This window comes from Sceloporus occidentalis, unplaced genomic scaffold, assembly GCF_023333645.1.
Source record: "Sceloporus occidentalis isolate IW3139 unplaced genomic scaffold, rSceOcc1.0.p SCAF_4, whole genome shotgun sequence".
Lineage (NCBI taxonomy): Eukaryota > Metazoa > Chordata > Lepidosauria > Squamata > Phrynosomatidae > Sceloporus > Sceloporus occidentalis.
This window is the reverse complement of record NW_028316984.1, coordinates 185080575-185093353: the sequence shown is the minus strand read 5'-3', so window position 1 is coordinate 185093353 and position 12779 is coordinate 185080575. Positions and strand designations below refer to the sequence as shown.

Here is a 12779-nt window from a genome sequence, read left to right as displayed (position 1 = left end):
CACTCCCTTTTCCACTGGAAGCATTCTTATCTGGGATAAAAGGATCCTTTCTTGTGGCCCGTACGGGGATCGAACCCGCGACCTTGGCGTTATTAGCACCACGCTCTAACCAACTGAGCTAACCGGCCACTTGGCGCAGCAGCTGCACCGCGGGAATAGTCCAGCCTGTGACGTCACTCTGCCTGCCTTGGCTCAATGCTGTGCAATGCTGGCATCTGTCATTTTGTGAGACATTGAGCCTTCTCTGTCAGAGAGCTCTGGTGCCACTACAAACTTATTGTTGTTGTTGTTGTTATTATATTTAAAAATAAAATACAATTAAAAGTACATTCAAAAGTGGCCTCCCATCCATTGCCCCTGAGGTTTATATACTTTATAATTTAAATGTATTATTTCTTTACATTTTATAGTTTATTGTATATAGTTTATTATAATTATATAGTTTATAATTTTAATGTATTTTTTTAAATCGCGAATTTGGGAGGGTTTGTGGGTTATGATGTTTTACAGTATTTTAACGTTGTTTTGTTATTGTTAGCTGCTTCGATCTGCTTGGAGAGGTGGGATAATAATAATAATAATAATAATAATTGTTATTAATACAGTTCCCAGGATTCCATAGCATTGAGACAGGGCAGTTAAAACAGGGTCAAACCAGATTATTTGACTTTCACGTGTTTTATTTATTTACTTGGTGTATTCTCTTCAGCCACAAAGGCTTACAGATAGTTAATTAAACATGGATGAAAGAATTGGGAGCACGCTTATCAAATTTGCAGATAACACCAAATTAGGAGGAATAGCTAATACTCCAGAGGACAGGATCAACATTCAAAAGGACCTGAATAGACTAGAAAGCTGGGCCACAGCTAACAAAATGAAATTCAACACGGAGAAATGTAAAGTACTGCACTTAGGGCAGAAAAATAAAATGCACAGATATAGGATTATGGGGGACACCTGGCTGAATGAAACTACATGTGAAAGGGATCTGGGAGTCCAAGTAGACCACAAGTTGAACATGAGTCAACAATGTGATGTGGCAGCTAAAAAGGTCAATGCAGTTATCAATAGACGTATAGTGTCTAGAATCTAGATCAAGGGAAGTAATAGTTCCACTCTATTCTGCTTTGGTCAGGCCCCACCTGGAATACTGTGTCCAGTTCTGGGCACCACAGTCAAAAAGGATGTTGACATGTTGGAGAGTGTCCAAAGGAGGGTGACTAAAATGATGAAGGATTTGGAAACCATGCCTTATTACGTGGAAAGAGCTGGGGATGTTTAGCCTGGAGAAGAGAAGGTTAAGAGGTGATATGACAGCCCTGTTTAAATACTTGAAGAGATGTCATATTGAGGAGGGAGCAAGCTTTTTTTCTGCTGCTCCAGAGACTAGGACCTGGAGCAGTGGATGCAAACTACAGGAAAAGAGATTCCACCTCAACATTAGGAGGAACTTCCTGACAGTAAGGGCTGTTCCACAGTGGAACACACTCCTTTCTCAGAGTGCAGTGGAGTCTCCTTCCCTGGATTTCTTTAAACAGAGGCTGGATGGCCATTTATCCGGAATGCTTTGATTGAGAGTTGCTGCATTGCAGAATGGGGCTGGACTGGGTGACCTTGGGCAAGTCACACTCTCTCAGCCTCAGGGGAAAAGCAAAGGCAAACCCCCCTCACTGAACAAAATTTTGCTGTGGAAAACCCCTTTCAAGGCGCACAACAACAGCAACAACAACAACATGCAGCCCAAAAGCTCAAACACAAAGGAATGAGGGGGGAAATCACGAACAAAAGAAAATGAGAGAGGGTTATTGTTAATAAGTGTAAATTATTTAATTAATTGTTGTTTTAATAATTGATAATTCAATTGTATTTTATTATTACTGATGGGAGGGTTAATGGAGGGGTAGGGTTATAATGTTATGATATTGTATTGACATTGTATTTTATTGGTTTATTTTAATGTAAGGCGCTTTGATCGTTTGGAGGAGAGGGATATATTATTATTATTATTGTTGTTGTTGTTATTTTAAAAATTCTCAGGACTGATATAAATACATTATACATTTATATTTATATATTTTGATTGTTTGGAGGGGGATACAAATAAATTTATTATTATTATTATCATTATTATTTTAAAAATCTCCTCAGAACATATATAAATAAAATTTATATTTATATTTATATATTTATAGTTATATATTTCGATTGTTTGGAGGATAAATAATAGATTAAATTTATTATTGTTGTTGTTATAAAAAAAAATCTCCTCAGGACGGAGCATGCGCAGAAAAGAGCTGAGGAAAAAAGAAGAGACGGAGGGAGGGGGGAAAGAGGAGTGAGGTTTCCTATTGCGCATGCGCATCCCGGAGCGAGCGAGGGAAGACCCCAGCCGCCATGAAGAGCTGCCAGGGCTTGCCGCAGTCAATAGGGGAGGGCGGAGGTGAGTGACTGCGCTTGCGCCGGGGCAAGGGCGGGGACCCGGATGTTGACACGGCTGCCCTCTGAGGAGCGCGACGCTCGGGGGTTGCCAGGGCAACGGGGACACAACATGGCGGCTTGATTGGAGAGGGAGGAAGGGAGGGGGAAAGGGAAGGAAAGGGGGCTCTGGCGCTTCGGAGGAGGCCCCGCAAGGAGGCCTCCGTGGCCCCAAGGCCCTGAGGGACCCACGGAGGATGCACAGTAAGGGAGGAGGAGGAGGAGGGGGCGCTGCGGGAGGGAGGGCAGAAGAAGGTGTGTCTTGCTGGGAGGGAGGGCAGGTAGTGGGAGACTACAGGGACCCCAGGCGGTTTACAGATCCCAAACAGTCCAAGAAGGCTCCAGGACTTGGAAAACTACAAATCCCAGGGCTCCACAGCAGCGCTCAGCTGCATGGTTTCGTCACACGCGACTCAGGTCCAAGACACACTGCAGCAAATAATCCAGTTTGAGACCGGTTTTACTGCCCTGGCTTAGTGCTAGGGAATCCTGGGAACTGTACTTTGTGGTGGCACCAGAGCTCTCTGACAGAGAAGGCTAAACGTCTCACGAAACTACAGCTCCCAGGATTCCCTAGCACTAAGCTAGGCAGTTAAAGCAGCCTCAAACTGGATTATTTTCTTTAGCGTGTGTTTTGGACCTTGCTGCGGAAACAGGTCCAAAGCACACTGCTGAAATAATCGCTTTTACTGCCCTGGCTCAGTGCTAGGGAATTCTGGGAACTGTAGTTTTGTGAGACATTTAGCCATCTTTGTCAGAGAGCTCTGGTGCCACTATAAACTACAGTTCCCAGGATTCCCTAGCACTGAGCCAGGGCAGTCAAAGCGGTGTCAGACCGGATTGTTTCTGCTGTGTGGATGCAGGCAGAATCTGTCGTGAGGAGAGTCTTGCCTTTTCTTTGCTCGCTCTCTCATCTGCACTGCAGAAATAATGCAGTTTGAGACCTCTTTAAATGCCCTGGCTCAATGCTATGTAATTCTGGGAGTTGTAGTTTCGGAAGGTGTTTTGCCTTCTCTGCCAGAGAGCTCTTGTGCCACAACAAACTACAAATCCCAGAGTCCCATAGTACTGAGTCATGGCAGTTAATGTGGTGGATTATTTCTTTAGTGCAGATGCAGCCCAAGTGTCATTATCCACAGTCAGCAATTTGGACCTACACTTTAAAAGGTAGAAACCCATTAAAAAGACAAAGGGTGTACTCACACTGCAGAAATAATCCAGTTTGACATCAGTTTAACTGCCACAACTCCTTCCTGTGAAATCCTGGGAATGGTCCCAGAGCTCTCCAACAGAGAAGGCTAAATGTCTCACAAAACTACAAATCCCATAGCATAGCATTGAGCCACATCACTTAAAGCAGTATGTGACTACATTATTTCCACAGTGCTGATGAGACCAAAGAAACGGGACCCACCCCCCCACCCCCCAACAAATACTGGCTGCATCAACACTGCAGAAACAACGTGGTCTGGCACTGCTTTAACTGCCCTGGCTCCATGCTGTGTAAACCTGGGATTTGTAGTTTGGGGTGGCCCCAGAGCTCTCTGTCAGAAAAGGTTAAACGTGTCTCACAAAACTAAACACCCCAGAATTCCATAGCACTGAGCCATGGCAGTTAAAGTGGTGTCAAACTGGATTATTTCTGCAGTGTGGATGCAACCTCTGTCTGGGAAAGCTTATACAACCTCTTTTGTTCAATTATAATGGTCCCATTGGTCTAATTCATGGTCTAATTCCATGCTGTGGAATCCTGGGAACTGTATTTTGGTGAGATCTTTAGCCATGACCTTTAGCCCTATATACAATGGCATATTAAATGATGTCCCTTATATAAAGGTTTGCTTCAAGCCATCGATGGTTGAATCTATAGATATGGAGGGCCAACTGTATATAACTATAAACACAAACACAGCAAGGAAGGATGTGCAGGTTGCAGAGTCTGTTTCTTGGCTTTGGTAGGAAGAAGATGAAAGCAAAAGGACAGCTGGTGCTGCTGCCATTTCAGGAAACCTATTGTGGGCAGTAGATTGGGGAACCCAAAGTCTCAAGTTAAAAGAACGTTTGGAGAAAGAAGAGGACCAACACACCGGTTGCATTCTTTCGGGATGACTGTTTTTTTAGGCTTTAAACAAAAAACATAGACAGTCCTTGTCTTGCATGGAGTACACTTGTCCCTCCACATTCGCTGGGGTTAGGGGCACAGGACCCCCATAAATGTGGGAAAACCGCAAATAACAAAAACACTATGTTCTTACCTGAGAGGATGCTTCTCTAGGAATCTCTAGGTCCTCCAGTGCAACTCCAGGTCTACATCTGCCAGGCATTGACCATAGAATTGCATTGGAGGAGCTACAAATGTCTAGTAGAGTGTTCTCTAGGAATCACTAGGTCCTTCAGTGCGACTTTTGGCGAAAGTTGACCATAGAGTTGCGCTGGAGGACCTAGATATTCCTAGAAAGAATATATTAACAAAATCTGAATAATCAAATCCGCAAACATCAGAGCCGCAAATGTGGTGGGATGAGTGTAATTCATTATAAGTACACTTTCTGAATCTTGCCACTCCAGTAATTACAGTGTGCACACCTGGAAGACTGGCTAAAGAAATTTGTGCTGCCCAAGGAGCACTGAACGCTGTCTCCATCCACTCAAATCAAGATAGTTTCCCTATGTCACATGAGGCAGAAAATCTCACAAGAACCTCAGCTCCTCCCTGGCAGTAAAAATACAGTAAGAAATCGGGATGACTTTTGAATTTGCTGCCCTGACACCTTACAACTAGCATCCTTTTTGTGAACTATATCCCATTTTAGAAGGGACAGAGAGGGCTATTCTCTTCCCTTGTGCCCCATCCAAAAACCTTGCACCGTGGGACAGCTATCAAGCCCTGGGAATGGCCCCTGCTGTTGTTACCAGTGAAAAGGGGAGGAAAACTATTAGGACTGTGAAGATCCAGCTGTTCTGGGCTCCTGGGGGAGGAAACTGCAGGTGTATTCCATTTGAAAGTGTACCCTCATGTTCATCCCCACAAGCTGAGATCAGCTGCTTCTCCATGGTCTGAAACACCTTCCCTGCCTTTCCCCATCCGACAACATCAGGGATCCTTCCTAGAGGTTGATAGCTGCTGGACTGTGGGAGGATGTTGAACTGCACATATGAAGCTACATGCACATATAGAATCTTGGTCAAAAACTGTCAGCTGAGAAGGCTGCTTCACTGTGTCTAATGGTAGGGCAGGCCTATGTGTGTACAAGGACATTTTTTAGTGTTTTACATTGTGCTTGCAGCTCTCACCATGTTGACTTGGTTTACCTGTGGGTCAGTGGCGCAGTGATTAAATGCCTGTACTGCAGCCACTCACAAACCATATGTTTGCGAGTTGAATACCAGCAAAAGGGCTCAAGCTCCACTCAGGCTTGCATCCTTCTGAGGTCACTAAAACGAGTACCCAGCTTGTTGGGGGCAATTAGCTTACACTTTGTAAACCACTTAGGGAGTGTTTAAGTACACTGATAAGCAGTAGAGAAATGTACTTGCTATTGCTAGTCTCTTATGTTGGTTGCCCTTATTTTATACCCTTACTAGTTCTACAGTATACTTTTCCAGGCATGCTGAGTGGGATTGTAGATGGTAGTCCAAGTTCACACTAGATTTATATAAAAGTATTAGGATATTGACAATTTAATTTTCTTTTTCTTTCCAACTGATCTCCAGGAGGCAGTTTGCCTTTTTCACAGCCACTGCACATTAGGTCAACATTTTCAATGAGCAATCCACCACATGTTGTAAAATAAGTCCCGTTATATTTGACAGAACTCTTGCAATAACTGAAAAATTGACCACATTGATTTTTTAAAATGTGTCTGAGCTTGTGTGCCCTTATTTTCTCCCTAACCTTTTCTTTTCCAGTTTTTCTTTATTCTACCTGCCCTTGAAAAACCCCGTTCTTGTTCCCTTTATGAAAAGCAAAGGCATACCTGGATGCCAATAAATTCTACTTCAAATCTGTAAAATTATATATGACTTGGTGTGTCTAGTTCCTGTTTGTAGGTGAAGCTGAGGCTTGTGCCATATACTCTGTGTAGCTGCACAGGTTCATTCTTGCAGCATAGTGTGGATTTTTGTCCTTTAATGACTTTGTTTTTAAATCTGAGTACAGCAGAAAAATAACATCAATAGAATATATGCCCCTGGCATAGAGCGGTTTACTGCTTTGTAAACATGATTTTGCTCTAAGCCCTGCTTGTTTAAGATGTACTGTAAACCATCTCAGAAATAGAAGTTCCCTTCAGTAGAAAAGAATGACAATGTGGAAAGGGGTCTGCTTTTTTATTGTATGAAATTGCGAAGCAGAAGAACGGTCTGCAAAGAGTGTTATTTAAACACCATATGGATTAATAACATGATTATTTTGGAACGAACCTTTACAGCTAGCAGCTGTCTAAAGAAGCTAATAGTCATAAGAAATTCTGGAGAATGTCTACAAGCAGTTTCTATTGAAGTGATGTATATGGGAGCAGAGAAGTATCTACAGAAGACATTTATACAGAAAGTTAGAGCCAAAACACTGCAGATTTTTAACTGTGAGGATGTGGAGTAGCTGGGAGGGTACTCAATTTAATGTTTCTATTTTTGGAGACAAGTTTAGATGTTATGGTGCATTTATCATTTCTGTTCCCTGTCTCTCTGTTTCAGATATCAGATCTTAGTCAAATTTTCAAAATTAAATACCAGAGCATAAAGACATTACAGATGTTGCTACAACAAAAACATGCTTAGTTTGTCTGGTACAGTGTTATGGTATGAAACCAATATGGTGTAGTTGAATGTTGGGCTATAATTGGGAGACCAGGGTTAAATCTTCACCTGGCCATAGAAAACCATTAGGTGACCTTGGACAAGTCAAACTCTCTTAGTCTGAAAGGAAGTCAATGGCAAACCTCACCACCACCAAACAAATCTTGTGTAAAAAGCCCTTCATAAGCTCACCATTTAAATCATAATTTAAAGGCACACAGCAGTGAAAACCTGAGTAGGTCTTAGTTTAAACACTAGTAATAATGTTTTCCATGTGTGCTGTCTCTTGGTTCTGATGCCGTTATGCAATAAACACAGATTTCTGAAGCTGTGACACTCATGTGATTACATTTTTATCCCACAAAGTATATGGAGGAAAATGACTGCCCTACACTTGACTTAATAAGAATCTGAGATATAGTTAAATATATGAAAAGCCTCTAGCAGTTATTTCAACAAACCCAAATATCAAGTAAGATGGAAGTTCTTATATAACAGTCAATAATAAGAGTTGTACTTCTATAATCCTTAACAACTTTAACATTTCAGATACAGTATAACACCAGTTGATTGGAAAGGGCTCAGTTGGTCATACGTCTGGCAGGAAAGATGTTTGTGAGTTGAATAAACAAACCATAATTATTAATGTATTTTATGAAACAAAATGTAATTAAGGCTATCCTAAGGATATTAAGCTTACCATCTATACTAAAACCTTTTTTTTATTTTGACACTTGCAGAATACAAAACAATTGGTAAGATTGGAGAGGGAACCTTTTCTGATGTTCTGAAGGTCCAAAATCTGAAAGACGGACGCTATTATGCATGTAAACAAATGAAACAACATTTTGAAAGGTAGGTGTAGTTGCATTTTGAACTTTCAGATAATCTTTTAAAAACCAACCCACAACATTTAAATATTTTGTTAATTTTCATGATATTTGATTTAAATATTTGATTTCAAAAGCAATTTTAAATAATACAAATGTAATATTAATATGCTGTGGATGTCTTGGAAGAAGAGTCATGTTACAATCACTACTTTTCTTGATACTGAGCTTGACTGATTTGAGTATACAACCTTGTCCTTCTTGACTATGAACAGTAAATACCAGAAACCATCTCTTGCACAAGCTTGCTAATAAATTAACATCTTCCTTTGAACCTCTGTTCCACATCTCGCCACTATCGGAGGTGAGCAGCTGGAGACTGCAAGTAAGGCCCAGCTTTGAAACTTTTTGAAACTCCATGCTTCTGAAAACTACTTCTAAAACATTAAAAAAAAAACAACAAACATAGAAAACCTCCAGTGCAGCATGAGAAGATCTTAAGAGAAGAGAGAACCATGGAAGGGCCTAGTGTATTGTGAATTTCAGATGGCTTCTAGGGTTAATATGTGCCTGAAATGGGATAACAGAGCAACATAAAAAGATCATGTTGACTTGGGGGGAGGAGGTAAGAATGACTTAAGACAGAATTATAACCCTACTCTTTTCACGTTTTAAATTTTTTTTTAGTCTTGACCATGTGAACAATCTGAGAGAAATACAAGCCTTAAGGCGACTCAATCCACACCCCAATATCCTTACACTGTGCGAAGTGATTTTGTAAGTGCACATGAGTTTTTTTCTCTTTTCATTTCTGTACCTTGAGTATTCTTCACTAGAGGTTTTGTGGAGGTATTTAATGACTGTTTAATATTCACAACAAATCATAATCTGAAAAAAACTTTTTGAAGCAAAATCTCTATTTCCCTCTGGAATGATGAGATTCTACCTCTTCCTGAACCTGTACTCTCAGGATAAGAGGAACTGCAGTGGTATTGGAAAGTTGGGAGGTGCTGAGGCTGTATATCTCTTCAATGCAAAGGCTGAGTGATATCCCTCACATTGATGAATTAACATATTATGCTAAGGCCATGTGAATCTATTTGTACGTATTTCAAAGAAGAAATTAGTTTTCCCCCCATCTGCACCAATGGTTTCTGATTTACTTTCGATACCAAATGAAAAGACCAATGGTATCAGAATAATGAGGTCCAAGAATGAAAGTGCTGCATCTGTAATAATGGAAGGCCATCCTATGCCATGTTCCCAAAGATGAACAACACAGAAGCAACCACAATGGTTACTGTATATTGTCCAACCCCCGCTATGCAGGAATACACAACTAAAGCACTCCCAAAAGATGCCCAGCCAATCTTTGTTTAAAGACCTCCAAAGAAGGAGAGTACACCATCCTCTGGGACAATCTATTCCATTGTTGAACAGCTCCTACAGTACATGTTCTTCCTAATGATAGTTAACCGATAGGAAAAGAACAATATTCCAACTAGAGTAAAATATTCTGCTGCCATAAAGGAACTCTACTACCTGCTTAGACCAGAAAACCAGATATCTTTTATATTTGCCAGAAGGCACCTACACTGGTGCCTCGGGATACGAAATGATCGGGTTACGAAATTTCCGGGATACGAAAAAGTTGGATTGGCAAAAACTGTTTCGGGTTACGAAATATTTTTCGGGTTACGAAATTCATTTCGGCGCGAAATTCAAATGCTGCAAAGTGCAGCTATAGGCTTTCCGGGTTACGAAATTTTCGGGTTACGAAAGGAATGGCGGAACGAATTAATTTCGTAACCCGAGGCACCAGTGTATTATGCTATCTGCATTTTCCATACTTAGCCATTCCAGACGTGAGAAACACCCAAGATACAGCTGTAATCCCCTTTTTATTCTAGAAGTCAAGTGTTTGAGAAAACTTTATTCCAAAACACACTGCAGAAATAATCTAGTTTGAGACTGCTTTAACTGTCCGGGCTCAGTGATAGGAAGTCCTGGGAATTGTAGTTTATTGTGGCACCAGAGCTCTCTGACAGAGGTGGCTAAATGTCTCACAAAACTAGTTCCCAGAATTCCCTAGCATTGAGTCAGGGCAGGTAAAGTAGTCCCAAACTGGATTATTTCTGCATTGTGTTTCGGACCATTGTAATATCACTAGTTCTTCCTAGACAAAATCAGAGCTCTCCAATGTACTCTACAGTGCAAAGTAAAGTGGTCTCTGTAAGGAGAAAGAGTATAGATTGATGATAGAGCTTGCAGAAAATACCAGATTGTTGCTGTTGAGATATATCCCACCTTTTCCTTAGTTTGGAACTCTAAGTATTTTAACAGATTAAAAAAAAAACCACATAGCTAAAAATTAACAAAATGCAAAAGTTTAAAAATGGTTAAATTATAAAAAAAAATTAAAACCAGTTAAAACATAAACCATTTAAAAAAAAGCTCAATGGATTAAAAAAATCTTTGTACACTCAGTCCTTAAAGGCCTGTCAAAACAGAAAGGCCTTCCCCTCTCTGGTAAGGGAGTTCCAGAGTCTGGGGGAAGGACTGAGAAGGACCATTCCCATGTTCCCACCAGATGTGCCTATGAGAAGGCTGGGATAAAGAAAAGGGCCTTACGAGTAAATCTCACAGCACAGGCAGGTTCATAAGATACCGTTCTTCAAATAACCTGGACCTGAGCCATATAGTTCCCAATATCTTCATTTAAAGGGTCTCAGATTGTAGGGCTAGAAAGAACTTCCACCTAAGATGCTTGGGAGCTGCTGCATTCAGAGTAGATAATACTGGACTAGATCGTCCTGTGATCTTAATCACTATGGTCTAAAAAACACTGTGGAAATAATCCAGTTTGACACCGCTTTAACTGCCCTGGCCCACGGCTAGGGAATCCTGGGAATTGTGATTTATTATGGCACCAGAGCTCTCTGACAGAAAGCTACATGTCTCACATAATTATGGGCCTCAGAATTCCCTAGCATTTTGCCAGGGCAGTTAAAGTGGTCTCAAACTGGATTATTTCTGCAGTGTATCTTGAACCTATGAGGTGCTTTGAGATGTCCATAACATATCTTATACAATACTTTTAGATTAATTCTTCTTATGACAGTACTAAATGTCACATGCTGCTATCTTTACAATGAACAACACAGAGGACATCTCACTCATTGTTGATGTGGAAAGAATTGGCACTGGTTTTAACTAAGCTATTACAGATGTAGTATGGCAAGGTTTTTGCATTTTGATGCATTAGAGACATATAGATGTGTCTGTGGCTCGATGTTACTGCATTTCCATCCTTATTTCACACTAATATAAATGCAAGGATTGATTTTAAAAAGATGAAGCTGGAAAATTATCATAGTAAATCTATATTATAATACCAAATCTAGTATCAATAATAATAATACTATATCTAGGTGGTTGGGTTTTTTTGCATGTGAGATCACCTCCCTACCCCCAACTCCAGATGATTATATCAGTAACATTTTTTTCTTTCTTTTATGGGGTTAAATTAAAACAGACTTTTTTCTATAGTGACAAGAAATCTGGTGCTGTTGCGTTAATATGTGAACTTATGGACAAGAACATTTATGAACTGATCAAAGGTATGTAGATTATGCTCTCCCCAGAAAGGTTCTTTTTTCACATGCCATTTATTCAGTTATGCAAAAATCCACATGAATGTTGAATATGTCCAACAATATGTGATAGTTGCAGAAAAATCTTGCATGGTCAGAGACAATATCATTTTCTAGCAGTAGTCTATTTCCTTTATGATATGTGAAGGCAGACAAACAGTATGGAATGCAAAGATGACGTCTCAATGTACCGTATTTGCATATACTCAATGATTTTTGTCTCCTGTAAACATTTGAATGAAACGGGCAGGTAGAAAGAAAACTTTAGAAAGTGAGCAGGAGTCAGTTAATCACTGTGTCAAAACTGCTATGTTAGATATAGGGAAACTTGTGACTTTCCTACTATTGTTGGACTCCAAATCCTATGCAGCCTAGCCTATATGGGCAATGGTCAGAGATGACGAGACATATCATCTTACATCTAGAGAGTCACCAGGTTCCCCAGCACTCTGCTATTCAGTCAAGATGACTGGCGTACCACTTGTGTATAATGTGACATCCTGTTCTCTTTCCCATCTGCAAAACTAATAGTTGGACATAATTAAGAAACCTTGGTCACGTTCCATCTTTGTTGACAGGTTAATACAGATGATTTCTATTGTAATTCCTATGACTATAGACACAGTAGCACTTGGTACATCCACTCTGGGTTAGTTTGCAGATGTAGAATCATAGAGTTGGAAGAGACCACAAGGGCCATCCAGTCCAACCCCTTGCCATTCAGGAACCCTCAATCAAAGCATTCCCGACAGATGGCCATCCAGCCTCTGTTTAAAGACTTCTAAGGAAGGAGACTCCACTACACTCTGAGGGAGTGTGTTCCACTGTTCAACAGCTCTGTCAGGAAGTTCCTCCTAATGTTGAGGTGGAATCTCTTTTCCTGTAGCTTGCATCCTGGAACAATGGATGCATTGTTCCAGGTCCTATCCTCCGGAGCTGCAGAAAACAAGCTTGCTCCATCCTCAATATGACATCCCTTCAAATGCTTAAACAGGGCTATCATATCACCTCTTAACTGTCC

The 12779-nt window shown here is 40.7% G+C and overlaps 1 protein-coding gene and 1 non-coding gene across 10 annotated transcripts in view; one reads left to right on the top strand and one right to left on the bottom strand.

Moving 5' to 3' along the window:
- Positions 1–54: 54 nt before the first annotated feature.
- On the bottom strand, positions 55–128 carry TRNAI-AAU (transfer RNA isoleucine (anticodon AAU)). Its single transcript has one exon. It is a non-coding gene; the product is annotated as a tRNA-Ile (tRNA).
- Positions 129–2357: 2229 nt separating this feature from the next.
- Positions 2358–12779, top strand: part of MOK (MOK protein kinase) — a 30061-nt gene continuing 19639 nt past the window's right edge. For 3 of the 9 annotated variants that reach the window (XM_089522565.1, XM_089522566.1, XM_089522564.1), the window contains exons 1-4: positions 2358–2443; positions 8016–8130; positions 8793–8882; positions 11655–11725. In XM_089522565.1, coding sequence (XP_089378691.1) covers positions 2398–2443; positions 8016–8130; positions 8793–8882; positions 11655–11725 — 322 coding nt within the window. In that variant the 5' untranslated portion in view covers positions 2358–2397. Of the gene's footprint in view, positions 2444–2514; positions 2683–4437; positions 4571–7824; positions 7891–8015; positions 8131–8792; positions 8883–11654; positions 11726–12779 lie in introns of those variants that run through there. The other 6 variants (XM_089522572.1, XM_089522570.1, XM_089522571.1 and 3 more) reach the window with 4 other exon arrangements.